This window comes from Staurois parvus, unplaced genomic scaffold (assembly GCF_062004578.1).
Source record: "Staurois parvus isolate SC_StPar_1 unplaced genomic scaffold, SC_StPar_1.0 ptg000187l, whole genome shotgun sequence".
In the NCBI taxonomy this organism is placed as follows: domain Eukaryota; kingdom Metazoa; phylum Chordata; class Amphibia; order Anura; family Ranidae; genus Staurois; species Staurois parvus.
In genome coordinates this window covers 8,206,759-8,225,518 of record NW_028317983.1, presented here as the reverse complement: position 1 = coordinate 8,225,518, position 18,760 = coordinate 8,206,759, and the positions used below count along the sequence as shown (strand labels likewise).

Here is an 18,760-nt window from a genome sequence, read left to right as displayed (position 1 = left end):
ATATAAGGCCACCATATACAGTGGGGCAAAAAAGTATTTAGTCAGCCATCAATTGTGCAAGTTATCTCACTTAAAAAGATGAGAGAGGCCTGTAATTGGCATCATAGGTAGACCTCAACTATGAGAGACAAAATGAGAAAAAAAAATCCAGACAATCACATTGGCTGATTTGGAAAGAATTTATTTGCAAATTATGGTGGAAAATAAGTATTTGGTCACCTACAAACAAGCAAGATTTCTGGCTCTCACAGACCTGTACCTTCTTCTTTAAGAGGCCCCTCTGTCCTGCACTCGTTACCTGTATCAATGGCACCTGTTTGAACTTGTTATCAGTATAAAAGACACCTGTCCACAACCTCAAACAGTCACACTCCAAACTCCACTATGGTGAAGACCAAAGAGCTGTCGAAGGACACCAGAAACAAAATTGTAGACCTGCACCAGGATGGGAAGACCGAATCTGCAATAGGCAAGCACCTTGGTGTGAACAAATCAACTTTGGGAGCAATAATTAGAAAATGGAAGACATACAAGACCTCTGATAATCTCCCTCGATCTGGGGCTCCACGCAAGATCTCACCCCGTGGGGTCAAAATGATCCCAAGAACGGTGAGCAAAAATCCCAGGAGCACACGGGGGGACCTAGTAAATGACCTGCAGAGAGCTGGGACCAACGTAACAAAGGCTACCATCAGTAACACACTACGCCGCCAGGGACTCAGATCCTGCAGTGCCAGACGTTGTCCCCCTGCTTAATCCAGTACATGTCCGGGCCCATCTGAAGTTTGTTAGAGAGCATTTGGATGATCCAGAAGAGGATTGGGAGAATGTCATATGGTCAGATGAAACCAAAATAGAACTGTTTGGTAGAAACACAACTCGTCGTGTTTGGAGAGAGAATGCTGAGTTGCATCCAAAGAACACCATACCTACTGTGAAGCATGGGGGTGGCAACATCATGCTTTGGGGCTGTTTCTCCGCAAAGGGACCAGGACGACTGATCCATGTACAGGACAGAATGAATGGGGCCATGTATTGTGAGATTTTGAGTGCAAACCTCCTTCCATCAGCAAGGGCATTGAAGATGAAACGTGGCTGGGTCTTCCAACATGACAATGATCCCAAACATACCACCCGGGCAATGAAGGAGTGGCTTCGTAAGAAGCATTTCAAGGTCCTGGAGTGGCCTAGCCAGTCTCCAGATCTCAACCCCATAGAAAACCTTTGGAGGGAGTTGAAAGTCTGTGTTGCCCAGCGACAGCCCCAAAACATCACTGCTCTAGAGGAGATCTGCATGGAGGAATAGGCCAACATACCAGCAACAGTGTGTGCCAACCTTGTGAAGACTTACAGGAAACGTTTGACCTCTGTCATTGCCAACAAAGTATATATAACAAAGTATTGACATGAACTTTTCATATTCACCAAATACTTATTTTCCACCATAATTTGCAAATAAATTCTTTCCAAATCGGCCAATGTGATTGTCTGTTTTCTCATTTTGTCTCTCATAGCTGAGGTCTACCTATGATGCCAATTACAGGCCTCTCTCATCTTTTTAAGTGGGAGAACTTGTACAATTGGTGGCTGACTAAATACTTTTTTGCCCCACTGTATAGAAAAATGGGAAAGGGATATAGGTGTAATAATAGATGTGGAAAAACAGAAGAAAATGTATAGATTAATTCATGAAAATATAAACATGCGGGAGGTAGAAATGAACTATAAATGTTTGGCAAGATGGTATATTACACCGAGTGTGGCACATAGATTGAGTGGAGATAATTCTCCTTTATGTTGGCGTGGATGTGGAGGTAGAGGCACTATGTATCACATATGGTGGGAGTGTCCTAAAATACAGGAGTACTGGGAGAAAATAGTGTACTTGATTCGGAAAATTACCGAGGTTGACATTATATTAGATCCAGAGACTTGCCTTTTTCATAGCACTGGGCTTTCAGTCAAAAAGTATAAAAAATCTGGTATATGGTATTATTTGAATGCAGCAAAGGGCTTGATACCCAGGTTCTGGCGGAGATAGGAGGTGCCGAAAATAGAGGACTGGGTTGATAGGGTGGATCAAATATGTACGATGGAGGAACTTTACCATATGAATGAAGATAAGATGGAGAGTCATTATATAAGATGGAACAAATGGGAGGAATTAAGAAAAATTCAAAAAGTATAATATAGAATGTATGGGGGAATAATACAAATTAATATGGTTACACTTCTCTTCTCTTTTGGAGGACGTGGATCTCCAGAGAGGAATAGGACAATTCAGAGCGGAGGAGGTGGGGGGGGGGGGGGTAGAAAAGGTGGTAAGATAAATGTACTGAAAACGTGTCAATGCTTTTAAAAGATTATTTTTGTACAATTTATTTACATGAAAATCAATAAATATTTAAATTTAAAAAAAATAAAACAGTCTTAGTGTTAAAAAAATAACTGAAGACTTTGTTTTGTGTTCCAATATAAAATAAAAAAAATGTTTTCGTGTAAAAAACGTTTTACTGTTAAAACATAAATATAAAAAATATGTAATGTTATAAAAATAGCAAATATTTTACTGTTAATAAATACAATTTTTGGGTTAAAAAAAATAAAAAGTGTTTAGTGTTAAAAGAATAAAAAAAAGTTGTTTTAAAAAAATAAAAAAAAGTTTTAGTGTCAATAATATAAACATTTTTTAGTGTTAAAAAAAATAAAAAAATGCTTTAGTGTTAAAAAATGTATTACTGTTAAAATAGAAAAATGAAAAATATTTTAGTGTTAATAAATAAAAATAATGTAGTTAAAAAAATAAAAAAAAATTTTTAGTGTTAAAAGAATTTAAAAAAAAAAGTTTTAGGGTTAAAAATAAAAAAGGATGTTTTAGTGTTAAAAAAAACAGTTTTAGTGATAAAAAATAAAAACAAAAAATGTTTTTGTGTGAAAAAATAGAAAATGTTTTAATATGTAGTAAAATATTTAGTAGTGTTAAAAAAAATTAAAAAAGTTTGTCTTAAAAAAATACAAATAAAATCGTTTTAGTGTAAAAAAAAAAGTTTCGTGTGGCCTGTGTTGTGTCTGGATTGGTGCAGGTCAGGACTACAATCCCCTCCCCCTCCATACGAGGACAGGTGTGTGCTGTGAGTGGGGAGTTGTAATTCCAGCGCACGCCTGCAGTACCCATGTTCTCCCACTAGATGTCTCCCCCGCTCAGCCGGCTCTCCATCCCCGGCTGTCCTCATTAACCCCTGTGTGTCCGGCAGGCGGGCGGGGTGCCGGTGGGGTGTCGGTGTCCGTCCCTCCTCCCCGGTGTGTCTCCTCCTCCGTGCTGGTCGTCGGTGTGCTCAGTATGGAGGGATGGCGGTAGAAGGCGGGGTGGAGGTGCTGCTCCGGGACGGTTGGTACAAAGTTGCGGGGAAGTTGTCGGAGGTCTCCCTGGTGCTGAGCGCGGACCGGTCCGGGGACAACGGGGTAACCAATGGATCGTTCCGGGGCCCCTCCGAGCCCCCCCAGCCTCTGCCCGAGGCCATCGCCAACCAGAAGCGGACGGTGCGGGTGGTGAAGTCGGAGCCGGGCGGGCTGGGGATCAGCATCAAGGGGGGCCGGGAGAACAAGATGCCCGTCCTCATCTCCAAGATCTTCCGCGGGCTGGCCGCCGACCTCACCCACTCCCTCTATGTCGGGGACGCCATCCTCTCCGTCAATGGCACCGACCTCCGGGATGCCACACATGACGAGGCCGTCCAGGTCCTCAAGAGGGCGGGCAGGGAGGTCACCCTAGAGGGTAAGTACTACCTGTGGCATGGGATTAGGGGGTTCCATGTATGAGTAGGGGACATGGGGGGTAAGTGCCATGGGGGGGGGATACCACTTGTGGCATGGGATGTGTGGGGGGTGCCATGTATGTGTAGGGGACATGGGGGGGAGTAAGTACCACCTGTGGGATGGGGGGGGGGGTGCCATGTATAGGGGACATGGGGGGTAAGTACCACCTGTTGCATGGGATGAGGGGGTTCCATGTATGTGTAGGGGACATGGGGGGGGGGTAAGTACCACCTGTGGCAAGGGATGGGAGAGGTGCCATGTATGTGTAGGGGGCATGGGGGGTAAGTACCACCTGTGACATGGGATGGGGGGCATGTATGTGTAGGGGGCAAGGGATGGGGGGGTGCCTGTATGTGTAGAGGACATGGGGGGGGGGAGGTAAGTACCACCTGTGGCAAGGGATGGGAGAGGTGCCATGTATGTGTAGAGGACATGGGGGGGAGGTAAGTACCACCTGTGGCATGGGATGGGGGGTGCCATGTATGTGTTGGGGACATGGGGGGTAAATACCACCTGTGGCATGGGATGAGGGGGTTTCATGTATGTGTAGGGGACATGGGGGGGTAAGTACCACCTGTGGCATGGGATGGGGGGCATGTATGTGTAAGGGACATGGGGGGTAAGTACCACCGATGGGATGGGGGGCATGTATGTGTAAAGGACATGGGGGGGTAAGTACCACCCGTGGCATGGGATGGGGGGGCATGTATGTGTAGGGGACATGGGGGATAAGTACCACCTGTGGCATGGGATGGGGGGCATGTATGTGTAGGGGGCAAGGGATGGGGGGGTGCCTGTATGTGTAGAGGACATGGGGGGGGGAGGTAAGTACCACCTGTGGCAAGGGATGGGAGAGGTGCCATGTATGTGTAGAGGACATGGGGGGGAGGTAAGTACCACCTGTGGCATGGGATGGGGGGTGCCATGTATGTGTTGGGGACATGGGGGGTAAATACCACCTGTGGCATGGGATGAGGGGGTTTCATGTATGTGTAGGGGACATGGGGGGGTAAGTACCACCTGTGGCATGGGATGGGGGGCATGTATGTGTAAGGGACATGGGGGGTAAGTACCACCGATGGGATGGGGGGGGCATGTATGTGTAAAGGACATGGGGGGGGTAAGTACCACCCGTGGCATGGGATGGGGGGGCATGTATGTGTAGGGGACATGGGGAGGTAAGTACCACCTGTGGCATGGGATTGGGGGGGGGGGTGCCATGTATGTGTAGGGGACATGGGGGGTAAGTACCACCTGTGGCATGGGATGAGGGGGTTCCATGTATGTGTAGGAGACATGGGGGGTGGGGTAAGTACCACCTGTGGCATGGGATGGGGGGGTGCCATACAAGTGTAGGGGACAAGGGGTGGTAAGTACCACCTGTGGCATGGGATAGGGGGGTGCCATGTATGTGTAGGGGACATGGGGGGGGGGGGGGTAAGCACCACCTGTGGCATGGGTTGGGGGGTGCCATGTATGTGTAGGGGACATGGGAGGTAAGTACTACCTGTGGTATGGGATGGGGGGGTGCCATGTATGTGTAGGAGACATGGGGGGTAAGTACCACCTGTGGCATGGGGGGTGCCAAGCAAGTGTAGGGGATATGGGGGAGTAAGTACCACCTGTGGCATGGGATAGGGGGTGCCATGCAAGTGTAGGGGATATGGGGAAGGAAAGTACCACCTGTGGCATGGGATGGGGGGTGCAATGTATGTGTAGAGGACATAGGGGGGTAAGTACCACCTGTAGCATGGGATGGGATGGGTGCAATGTATGTGTAGGGGACATGGGGGGGTAAGTACCACCTGTTGGATGGGGGGGCATGTATGTGTAGGGAACATGGGGGGGTAAGTACCACCTGTGGGATATGGGGGCATGTATGTTTAGAGGACATGGGGGGGGTAAGTACCACCTGTGGCATGGGATGGGGGGGGGTGCAATGTATGTGTAGGGGACATGGGGGGGGGTAAGTACCACCTGTGGCATGGGATGGAGGGGGTGCAATGTATGTGTAGGGGACATGGGGGGGTAAGTACCATCTGTGGCATGGGATGGGGGGAGCCTTGCAAGTGTAGGGGACATGGAAGGGTAAGTACCTTCTGTGACATGGGATGGGGGGGTGGCATGCAAGTGTAGGGGACATGGGAGTTGAAGTACCACCTGCGGCATGGGATGGGGGGGCATGTATGTGTAGGGGACATGGGTAGGGGGGGGGTAAGTACCACCTGTGACATGGGATGGGGGGGGGTGGCATGTAAGTGTAGGGGACATGGGGGGTAAGTAACTTCAGCCAAACTTCTGATACCGTACTGACCCGGCCAAACACACTACAATCTGAATACCTGTACAATCCAGTTCATTTGATCCAATCAGCCAGGTCTTTACTTTTTATAGCCGTTGGTAGATCTAAAGGAGTATGTACATTCAGATTGTATAGTGTACGATACTTTGTTATAGGAGACATTGGGGGAGATTTACTAAAACTGGAGAGTGCAAAATCTGGTGCAGCTCTGCATAGAAACCAATCGGCCTACAGGATTTATTGCCAAAGCTTAACTGAATTAGCTGAAGTTAGAAGCTGATTGGCTCCCATGCACAGCTGCACCATATTCTGAGTGCTCCAGTTTTAGTAAATCCCCCTCACTGTGTGCGTCGTCAGAGGGAAAATAAAAGCAGAATGAAGATTTCACAATTGCTTTGTCTGGATTGTAAATCAAATCCATTATCAGGGTCATCGATCTTCACCTATATTATGACATTTCAGTCATAGGGACATCAGGGCTGGCTATGTCAGCGGTGCTCGCTCTCAGAACACGTGGACTGGACTCATACAAGGGTAGGAAAGTGGAGGTGTTGTCTGTAGCCACCAATCAGGTGCCGGGTTTTGTTTTCTGATAACCTGCTCTGCAACAATGTTCTCGGCCGTCCCTTTCACGGATCCGGATCTCTCTGTCTTCTACTCTCCAGCCTCGTCTAGTTTCATCTATGGATTGGTCTAAATCAATGCTTCTCAACCTTTGTAACATGGAGGAACCCAATAAATACCTTCCAGGTCTCAGGAAACCTTATTGTATCTACGTTCGTGTGATCAGTGATATAACAAAACGGGATGAGCTATACTTTGTATACATCCCATCCTCTCCATACAAGAGGGTATAATAATAGGAACAAAATTAAATAAACAATAATAACACCCAGAAAAGAAAAACGGTGCAGCTCATTCTCACTTGCAGCCAAGAGACGGTAAAAAATGATGGCTAAGCTGGGATTTTACCACCCAGCCCAAAGCAAGAACAGCAGCCGGAGTGGGTTGTACATATGCTGCCCGTCATGTTCTCTGGGCAGTACTGCTACCGAAGGTGACCCATTAAACCCATGGGGGCGCACTGCAAACACATTGCACACAGTTGCAGCTTAATGGTGGGAGTCTTTAAGGGTTAAAACTGGGACCAAGGAGGTGCCATATCACCTCCTGTCAGCCTTAGCATGAAAAGGGCTTCCTTGGAGTGGTGGTCAATAAGAAAAGGGGCCCTTTTGATTTATAGTATATACTGTAGGAGGAGATCCACCTCATGTTAGTAGTCGGTGGAGAAGAGCTCCTTTACATTGGTGATCAGTAGGAGAAGATCCTCCTTAGATTGGTGGTTAATGGGAGAAGAGGACGGGCCTAAATAAAAATGGTCGTTAGTAGGAGAAGGTTCACCTTACAGGACAGGGCTCCCTTAGATTGGTGGTGAGGAGGAGTAGGTCCACCCTACATTGGTGGTCATTGGAAGAATTGCCCGCTTAGATTGGTGTTCAGTAGGAGGAGGTTCACCTTACTTTGGTCATTGGTGAAGTGACTTCTTTGGTGGTCATTGAGAGAAGAGTCCCCTTTGATTGGTGGTCAGTAGAAGTTTCACCTTACATTGTTGGCTATTGGGGGAAAGGCAACCTTAGATCAGTGGTCAATAGGAGAAGGTCCATCTTACATTGATAGTCATTGAGAAAAGAGTCCACTTACATTGGTGGTCAGTAGAAGGTCCTTTAATAGTCATTGGTAAAGGGCCTCCTTAGATTGGTGGTCAGAAGGAGAAGGTCCACCTTACAATGGTGGTCATTAGGAGAAGAGGCCATTTACATTGGTCGTCAGCAGAATGAATGCTCTCCTTACATATGCCTGTATGTGTTTTGGTGCTTACTCAGGCCATTGAAGGAAACATATTCATAAACTGGCTTCTGGTAGTTAAATGGTTCAGTTGACGTCTTTTACACACTTACATTTTTCTGTGCTGTCCATCACTTTTTCTTTTTATATTTATTTTTTCCTGTAATCTTTTGTAATAGTTCTTAATGAGAAAAATATTAGATGGTACAAATAGTCTTGTAGGGAGCACAGATATGGCACCATTGACAGTTCCCAGTCTCCAATAACTCCTATAGCATGTCTTACAGCCTTCAATCATCCCCCATAACATGTCTAGTCTCTGACCATCACCTTGTAGCATGTCTGCAGTCTCTGACCATCACTTGTAGCATGCTTATGGTCTCTGACCATCTCTTGCAGCATGCCTATGGCCTCCGACCATTACTAGTTGTAGCAAGGCTATGGTCTCTGACCATCACCTTGTAGCATGCCTGTGGTCTCCGACCTTCACATCGTACCATGCCTATGGTCCCCAGTCATCACCTTGTAGCATACCTATGGTCTCGGACCATCACCTTGTAGCATGTCTGTGGTCTTCGACCAGCACCTTGTAGCATGCCTATGGCCTCCAACCATCACCCTGTAGTATGCCTACGGCCTCCAACCTTCAACTTGTAGCATGCCTACGGCCTCCAACCTTCACCTTGTAGTATGCCCACGGTCTCCGACTATCACCTTGTAGCATGCCTATGGTCTCCGACTATCACCTTGTAGCATGCCTATGGTCTCCGACTATCACCTTGTAGCATGCCTATGGTCTCTGACCATCACCTTGTAGCATGTTTATGGTCTCCGACTTTAACCTTGTAGTATGCCCACGGTCTCCGACTATCACCTTGTAGCATGCCTACGGTCTCTGATCATCACCTTGTAGCATGCCTAAGGTCTCCGACCATCACCTTGTAGCATGCCTAAGGTCTCCGACCATCACCTTGTTGCATGCCTGTGGTCTCCGACCATCACCTTGTAGCATGCCTAAGGTCTCCGACCATCACCTTGTAGCATGCCTAAGGTCTCCGACCATCACCTTGTAGCATGCCTGTGGTCTCCGACCATCACCTTGTAGCATGCCTAAGGTCTCCGACCATCACCTTGTAGCATGCCTAAGGTCTCCGACCATCACCTTGTAGCATGCCTGTGGTCTCCGACCATCACCTTGTAGCATGCCTAAGGTCTCCGACCATCACCTTGTAGCATGCCTAAGGTCTCCGCCCATCACCTTGTAGCATGCCTAAGGTCTCCGACCATCACCTTGTAGCATGCCTAAGGTCTCCGACCATCACCTTGTAGCATGCCTAAGGTCTCTGACCATCACCTTATTGCATGCCTGTGGTCTCTGACCATCACCTTGTAGCATGGCCGCACTTACCTCTTCCGCCTTCCACACTGCCTGTCTTTTGAGCTGTGCTAATCAGTATTCTAATCTGGAATACTCCCCTCATGTGTTGGATGTCTACAAGGCTTCTTCTGTTTGCCCATGGTGGACATTGTGATTGTGATGTAGTCCATCTGCCTCTCCACTTCAGCCAATCAGATAAAGCCTGTTATTTATGGCTTTTCCTGAATGGTGGAGAGGTACTCAGCCTGACTCTTTTTAATTCCGGCCGTACTGCTGCCAGAACAGTGCTGCTTACTACATGTAGTGGAAAAGGTTGGTTTGGGCCGCCTTGAATTCCAAGATAAGATTAGACTTTCTAGGGCTTTAGGTTGAGATAAAGGGTGAAGTCTTTACATTTCCAGTCATGCACAGTAGAATGTAAACAAATGGAGCTTCCAATATGTCTCATCAACAGAAGTTCACTAAACAATCAACTTCTGTTGAGGTGGGGAGACCACACACTGATCAAAATCTGTCTGGTCGCTTCTGGACTGGCCAAACTTTAATCAGTGTATGGTCAGTTCTAGGCTATACGTAGCATTCAGTAGGCTCAATTCACAAAGCTGACAATCCTGGATAGAGATCCCTACTTAAAAAGTGACATTTATTTTCCGTGTCCAGAGAGATTTAATAACTGCAATCTCATGGCTGAAATAGACAATGTTTGTCCTTGTGAGCTGAGCCTACATGTGTATTCTAGTCTGAGGGGGTCTGTGAACTGTTACAGACCAGTAATTAGTCTACAGGGTGACATTTGTGGGCTAAGATCCTCTAATATGATAAAGGAGGGAGATCTTGTTGGGTTGCAGAGCTGCAGATAATTATATCATTCGTTTCCTGTTCTTTTAATTCATCTTGAAGCTCATTGTAATACAATTTTGATAAACGACATAATTCATTCTACATAATAGTGTTTGAACTTTTGTGTTTGAAAATAAGCTGTTCATTGGAAAGCCTCATTTTGTAAAATAAAAAAAAAGTGTTTATTTTTCCTTTTTTTTGGGTCAATTAAGAAATCTCAAACCATTGACCCGATCTTCCCTGTTTTTATTCCATATTTAGATTCTGTTTTTAAAGTGGTTGTAAACCCTTATATACACCCAGTGATACACAGAGATGAAACAAATCCTCCTACATACGTTGTACTTGTTTATCTGCAGCTCCCTCTTCTCTACAGCTGTTCATAGTGCAGAATTAATAAAGCTTGTTTGAGATTTCAGAAAACGGGGCATGGAGCTGAAGTTACACTCTTCAGAGAAGAGCTGTGAGAGCTGATTGGAGAGAAGGGACACTCCCCCCCCCCCCCCTTTCACATAGCACTCAAGAACAGAGCTGAAGCTGTCAATCACAGGCTGTGTGCTAGAGCTCCCATTTTTGTCTTGGTGTCAGGAAAACTTGTCAGAAGTAACTCATGCAGCTAGCAGAGAAAGGAAGCAGCAGAGACAAATGACACTTAGTGCTTTGGAATGAGACAACTACATACTATAGAGGGATATGTTTTGTTCATATTTCATGTTACGGGTTTACAACCACTTTAAAGCTGAACTGGTATTCGCTTTAAAACATATTTACATTGGACCGGTTTAGACCAATGTAAGTGTACATATTCCATACCTGTCTGTTCCATGTGGAAATGGAGAATCACTGTAGTAGTCACTGGTACTACAGTAATCCTCATTGTTTTCCAGATCCTGTGCCAAAGGTCATGGGATCCACAGGGGGTTACTCTCTCAGCATGGGTGCCATACAGAAAATGCCTTGAATTTTTCTCAACAGATGCAAAGCATTCTCAAATTGGATGAGGTGGAGAGGTAGGTGATGACATCACATTCTCCACCTCGCCCAGTCAGAGAATGCTTTGTATTCATTGAAAAAATACAAGGTGTTCACCCATGTTGCTACTGTTTAGCAGGGCAGCTGCTTGGCACAGGACAAACTAGCAAGGATCCGTATAGTAGCAGTGACTACTACAGCGATTCTCTACTTCCACGGAGACTGGTTAGGTATGGAATATGTATAATTGGTTCAAAGCTGAACTAATATAACCACTTAAAGTGGAACGACACTGCATCTGAGCACCACAAACCAAAAATGCTATTTCATTCATTCATTTTTAATATTCAGAGCAATGTCCCCCATCCATTCATGTCTCCATGCTTTATTTTGCTGAGAAATCATTTTGAAAAACACCCCCTAGCATTTCTGGCAGTGGCCATTTTGAGTAAGGGCAGATGATTCTTGTAGCATTTACTTCCTGGAATTCATCTGCCCTTAGTTCAGGCATAGGCTGAGCTGAGAACTCTCCCTTCCCTCCCGAGGACTCCTGGGATGTATGACATCATTTGCCTAGGCATGAACACCAGGAAGTAACTGAAGAAATGTAAAAAAAAAAAAAGTTTAAAACAAGTAAACATGATATACTTTCCTATCTATTTAATAATGCTAGCAGCATAAGGATTAAAAATAGTCCATGTTGATTGAGAGAGTGAAGTTCCACTTGCCGACCGCAGATAGCTGAATGACGGCTTCATTGCGGGCGGCCAGTTCTAGGAGGGTGTCATATGACGTGCTCCCAGAAAGTACCCTCCTGCGCGCCCCCGGGGGCACGCACCTACCGATCTCTGTGACTGCTGTGTCCTACGGATACAGCTGATCACATGATGTGGTAAAAAGCCAATCACAGCGGCCTTTTATCAGGTGATCAGCCTGATGACACGCTGATCACCGGGAAATGCAGTTGCTGGTTATCGGCTGCACTTTCCTCATGCTGTCAGAGTGTGAGATAAGTACTGCCGATAACTGGCAATTGTCAGAGGAGGGATCGGCACCTATCATCAGGGCAGTGGTGATCAGTGCCCTGGTGATCGGTGCCTAGCAGTTCAACCCTCCTGTGCCGACAGTGCCACCAGTCAGTGCCGTCAGTCAGTGCCACCCTATCAATGCCCATCATTGTTGCATATCAGTGCCAGCTCAACAGTGCTGTCTATCAGTGCTGCCCATCAGTGCCCATCATTGTTGCATATCAGTGCCACCTACCATTGCCCATCAGTGCCCGTCATTGCTGCCTATCAGTGCCCATCATTGTTGCATATCAGTACCGCCTATCAGTGCCACCTCATCAGTGCCGCCTAATCAATCCCGCCTATCAGTGCAGCCTCATCAACGCACATCAGTGAAGGAGAAACATTACCTGTTTGCAAAATTGTATAATAGAAACAAGGAATTTTTTTTCCCCAAAATTTTTGCTCTTCTTTTTTTGTTTATAGCGCAAAAAATAAAACCAGCGGCGAGTACATACCACCAAAAGAAAGCTCTATTTGTGTGAAAAAAAAATACAAATTTCATATGGGTACAATGTTGCATGACCACGCAATTGTCACACAAAGTGCGACAGTTCTGAAAGCTGAAAATTGGCCTGGGCAGGAAGGGAGTATAAGTGCTCGGTAGGTAAGTGTTTAAGGACCGCCCACCCGCATTGTACTGCGGATGGGCAGCCCATGCAGAGAAAGCAACATACAGGTACGTTGCTGCCCGCTTCTTTGTTTAGGGTACACGATTGTACACAACAAGAGTCTGTTAGCAAGCCAATGATTCACGGCCGAGACCTGCTGATCGGCTGTGTCCAATCACAGCCCAGAGCCCTGTGTTGACTATCAACACAGGGCTTTGTACAGAGGGAGCGATCCTGCAAAGCAGAAATAGGAAACAGAGAGATCTGTTGGTAAAATCACCACACATTACACATTGTTAGGCACACATTTAACCCCTTGATCACCCTAGATGTTAACCCCTTCCCAGCCAGTGTCATTAGCACAGTGACAGTGTATAATATAATCACTGATCACTGTATTAATGTTACTGGTGATGTCAGTGGTAGTTAGTCCGTTCCCCGAAGCTCCGGTTAGTGTCAGATTGCCTGCTGCATTATCGCAGTCCCATTACAAATTGCCATTAGTAGTATGAAAAAACTATTTCCAATAAATATCCCATTGTTTGTAGACTCTCTAACTTTCACGCAAACCAATCAATATACGCTCATTGAGATTTTTTTTTTTTTTTTTACCAAAGACATATACCAGAAAATATTTTGGCCAAAATTTATGAAGACCTTGTTTCTTTAATTTTTTTTTTGGATATGTTTTATAGCAGAAAGTAAAAAATATTGTTTTTTTTTTTTTCAAAATAATAAAGAAATAAAAAAGCAGTGGTGATCAAATAGCACCAAAAGAAAGCTCTATTTGTGTAAAAAAATATTGATACAATTTTTGTTTGGGTATGACCGCACAATTACCAGTTAAAGTAGCTCAGTGCTGAATAGCAAAAAAAATGGCCTGGTCATGAAGGGAGTAAAATCTTCTAGAGCTGATGTGGTTAACTATACAAAAAAAATGTCTGGCGTTCAGATTAAAATGGAATGTACAATTTGTCCATCACCTGCCACTATTCAGGATTCATGAATCGCCTCCACTTTTGTCAACCACTAGTTTTTACCTTTGGTCATTTCTGGCAGTAGAACCATGTTATGAATTTCAGTGATTTCTCAAAACACAAAAAGGAAACTAAACAAATTAGCAAAAAGCAGAAGTTATTTAGGGGCACTGAAGGGTTATTTTTGTCCTTTTTTTTTGAGAACTTTATATATTTTTGCTGAAAGATTTGAGCAATGACTTATTTTTATCCTGTAACCGTATGTGCTAAACTCAAACTGTTATTTTTTTTCTCCTGTAGTTCATCTGCGGCCATTCCGCTTTTCTATGTCAGTCACTTGGGTTGAATGTTCCCTTTTCCTGACTTGTCCAGGCTGTGATTGATATCCTTTCTTATAATGCAAATATTTGATGAATTTGGGTGTTTTCTCAGAACATGTTTCAAAGTAGTAAAAAGGAAATGAAATAAAATAGGAAAAAGCAGAAGTTTTTTGGGGGCACTGAGGGTTATTTTTGGACCGTGAGAGCAATTTTATGTAGGGGGGTTTCAAGACTCAAAGTCCCATTGATAAGTGGCGTATCCCAGTATTTCTTGACGTTGTTTCAGTCGCGGTTCCCTTTAAAACTATGCAGAATGTCGGCATCTCAGTGTAAAAATGTACTGTAAGTGTTATTTATCAATGTGACATCCATGCCTGGGATGATGCAGACAACCACCTTGATGATATGAACTTCACAGTTCCCCCATCACATCAGAGACCCCCATCACATCAGAGACCCCCATCACATCAGAGTCACCTTTTCACATCAGAGACCCCCATCATGTCAGAAGTCCCCCTATCACATCAGAGTCACCGCTTTTCATCAGAGACCCCCATCACATAAGAGTGCCCCCATCATGTCAGACGTCCCCCCCTATCACACCCCTGCCCTCATCTCATCAGAGTCACCCCTTCACATCAGAGAACCCCATTATATCAGAATTCCCCAATCATGTCAAATGCCCCCTCATCACATCAAAGTCACCCCTTCACATCTGAGACCCCCCCCCCCATCTCATCAAAGTCACCCCTTCACATCAGAGACCCTCTCCATCTCATCATAGTCACTTCTTCACATCTGAGACCCCCCCCCCCATCTCATAAGAGTCACCCCTTCACATCAGAGACCCCCATTCTATCAGGGTTCCCAAATCAAGTCAGAAGTTATACCATCACATCAGGGTTCCTCCATGAAGTCAGAAGTCATCCCTTTACATCAGAAACCCCCATCATGTCAGAAGCCCTCCATCACACCAGAGTCACCCCTTCACATCAGAGACGCCCCCCATCATGTCAGAAGTCCCCCTGTCACATCAGAGTCACCCCTTCACATCAGAGACCCCCGTCACATAACAGTTCCCCCATCATGTCAGAAGCCTTCTTTCACAGCAAAGTCACCACTTCACATCAGAGACCCCCATCTTGTCAGAAGTCACCCTATCACATCCGAGTCACGCCTTTTCATCAGAGACTCCCATCACATAAGAGTTCCCCCATTATATCAGAAGTCCCCCCCCCCCATTACATTAGAGTCACGCCTTCACGTCAGAGACCCCCTTCCCCCCATCATGTTAAAAAGTCCCCCCTTCATGTCAGAAACCCCACCCTTAATCACGTCAGAACTCCTTCTTCACATCAGAATTCCCCTTTCATGTCAAAGACCCTCCATTATGTCACAAGTTCCCCCATCACTTCAGAGTCACACCATCACAACTGAGACCTGAGACCCCCACCCTCATCTCATCAGAGTCACCCCTTCACATCTGAGACCCCCCCATCTCATCAGAGTTCCCCCATCATATCAACAGTTCCTCCCCCTTATCACATTAGAGTCTCGCCTTCACATCAGAGACCCCCCCCCATCATGTCAGAGACCCCAACCTTAATCACGTCAGAAGTCCCCCCTTCACATTAGAATCCCCCTTTCACATCAAAGACCCTCCATCATGTCACAAGTGCCCCCATCACATCAGAGTCACCCCTTCACATCAGAGACCCCCCCTTCCTTAACACCAGAGGTCCCTGTCATGTCAGCCCCCCCCTATACATCAGAGGACCCCTATATACAAGTGCCCCCATCATATCATATAGAATCTGAGACACCCCCCCATCTCATCAGAGTCACACCTTCACGTCAGAGACCCCCATTACATCAGAGTTTCCCCATCATGTCAAACGTCCAATCATCACATCAAAGTCACCCCTTCATATCAGAGACCCCCCCCCCCTTCCTTAACGCTAGAGGTCCCTGTCATGTCAGGGCCCCTCTATACATCAGAGTCCCCCATCATATCAGAGTCACCCCTGTACATAGGAGGCCCCCTATACATGAATCCCCCATCAAACGATGGGGCATCTTACGTTTCTAACACATTACCCCGTCCATGTCAGTATAGATATCCAGCATGATATTTTTCCCCAATGAGAATTGACGTGTTTTAAAAGTGTTCCTTTACTTTTTTTGAGCACAGAACAAACTGCAGTCCTGTGATCCACAGCAGAAGTGCAGCCAAAAGAGCTTTGGCTGTAGTTCTCCTTTAACCACTTGAAGACCAAGACTATTCTGACACTCCTCTCCAACATCTAAACATTTGTATTTTTTTGCTAAAAAAATAATTAGAACCCCCAAATATTTTATATATTTCTAAACAGAAGCCCTAGAGAATAAAATGGTGATAGCATGGACTGTGACAGGTCCTCTTTACTGAGGCATCTGGAGTCTATTAGACCCCAGACCTCTCCTCTGCCCTTAAAAGCAGCTGATCACACCAAGATTGGTTTGACAGATGCTTTCCTAAGTCAAAAATGGCTTGTTTGGTGGAGCCAAGTGGGGTGGGAGAGCTTGGAGAGGCAATGGAAGGTGGCAGGAGGAGGGGAGACCCCATCAGCTGCCTGTAAAAGCCATCCAGCTGCTAATTAGCTGCTAGGATTGCTTTTACATGAACGTATTACTAAACCCACAACAGTAAAACCAGTCTGTATATGCAGAACAGCATGCTTGTTATACTCACATTGTGTTAAAAGGATGTTTGATCCTGTCTTCTCTGATCCTCCCCTTCTACTGTCACCAATCCATCTGCTGACAATACAGAGGCTCGAGGGCAAGTTTCACATGCCCAGTTTGGTGTGTATTACTAGGGAGTTTTTTTTTTCTTTCTTGGGACAGTGCATGTGTTCAGCACAGGGTCAATCAGCACTCTCCAGAGTTCAGGGGTCCTGCATCCTCCTACAGGAGATTGAAAACTCCTCCTACAAGCTGTAACCAGTGCTCTGCTGGACACTGATAGAAGTCATGAGACTGCTACATACTACCGATGAGAAAAGGTCTTTGCAGTTTATATTTACTAAAATAATTGCATTTCCATGTTGTGTGTACTGTGGGAGACCTGATATAGTGAATGCAGGGTCCAGGGAGACCAGATATAGTGAGTGCAGGGTCCGGGGTTTAGTAACACTTTAAAGCCAATCGCCTGCAGCTGCAGGCATCATCCTGGTGTAACCACTTCAATCTAGTGACATAGAGGTACATCGTGGGGGCTAAAGTAGTTATAGGATGAATTTCACCACAGTACCTGTGGCTACAGAGGTCAGAGAAGGCTTGTTGTAAAACATATTTACTGTTTGTTTAGAATGTGCATAGGTCATCTGAATGTCCATAGGTCAGCCATGGCTTTATTTTAGGCTTGGTTCACATCTGTGCGGGTGGTGCCTCTGCGGGACCCGCACTAATATCTACAGCCGCACCACCAACACAGAGGAATACGGGATCCGCAGGCGGGTGCCATTAATTCGTGTCCTGGGGCACCCTAGTCCATTCAAATGAATGGGCTGTCATAGCCATGCAAATCGTGTCCTGCACAGCCGCACATATGTGAACCAGGGGTTATAGGAGATATTAAATATATATATCTATATAGCTTTCATATTTCCGTTCTGTAGTCGGAGAGTTCAAGCCCTTAGTCATAGCGTGTTCCCTGGATTAGGGGGCTCTCAGGTGCACACAAAGACATAAAGTCAAATAAAAGTACAGACAGGCACTCTGGGGTACCCCCCTCCCCCTCCCATATAGGCGGTACTGTCAGTTTAAAAACTGTGAAACCTGTCGGTGGTAAACCTGCTTACGGAACCCGGCATGCTGCAGCTGCTTTTGGTTTGATTGTGCTTTCTGCTGTCTTATCTAGTTAGTTAAGCATTTGGAAGGATGGGGGTCCCACGGGTGTCTTTATATTCACTGAATCTCATTTGCAGCGCTTTGTATTCACAGTGGAACGTTCATGGGGGTAGAAGTAGCTGTAATTGATCCATATGGAAAACAAAGTGAACAAAGATATGGAATTGTATAACGCAAATTGAGACTGAAAATAAAGAGAATACATGAATTGTGGGGGATAGAGATGACATTATCCTTGTCCTAAAGGAGGGCTCTGCCTTGCCGGAAAACGCATTGTTATCGTGAAGAACTTCTCTCCTAAAGAAAGGCAGAATATTGATTGAAAATATTCTGAGAAGGTGATGAAATTATGAAATATAACCTATACAGATATTTAGCCATTTCTCTTCAGTAATCAGGCAGCTAAGTTGTAGTCCATTGTCTGACATCTAGAAGTCTTTGTATATGGCCCCCTCCTCTGTTGCAGGGGTTCTAGGCTTTTTTTAAACCTAACAGGAGCCGTCCTTGTATCCCCCCTAACAGGAGCCGTCCTTGTATCCCCCCTAACAGGAGCCGTCCTTGTATCCCCCCTAACAGGAGCCGTCCTTGTATCCCCCCTAACAGGAGCCGTCCTTGTATCCCCCCTAACTGGAGCCGTCCTTGTATCCCCCCTAACTGGAGCCGTCCTTGTATCCCCCCTAACTGGAGCCGTCCTTGTATCCCCCCTAACTGGAGCCGTCCTTGTATCCCCCCTAACTGGAG

The 18,760-nt window shown here is 45.8% G+C and overlaps 1 protein-coding gene across 1 annotated transcript in view; it reads left to right on the top strand.

Moving 5' to 3' along the window:
• Nucleotides 1-3,255: 3,255 nt before the first annotated feature.
• The window catches only part of SNTB1 (syntrophin beta 1), a 232,644-nt gene continuing 217,139 nt past the window's right edge, over nucleotides 3,256-18,760 (top strand). Inside the window, exon 1 of the mRNA XM_089677546.1 lies at nucleotides 3,256-3,775. Coding sequence (XP_089533672.1) covers nucleotides 3,349-3,775 — 427 coding nt within the window. The 5' untranslated portion in view covers nucleotides 3,256-3,348. The remainder of the gene's footprint in view (nucleotides 3,776-18,760) is intronic.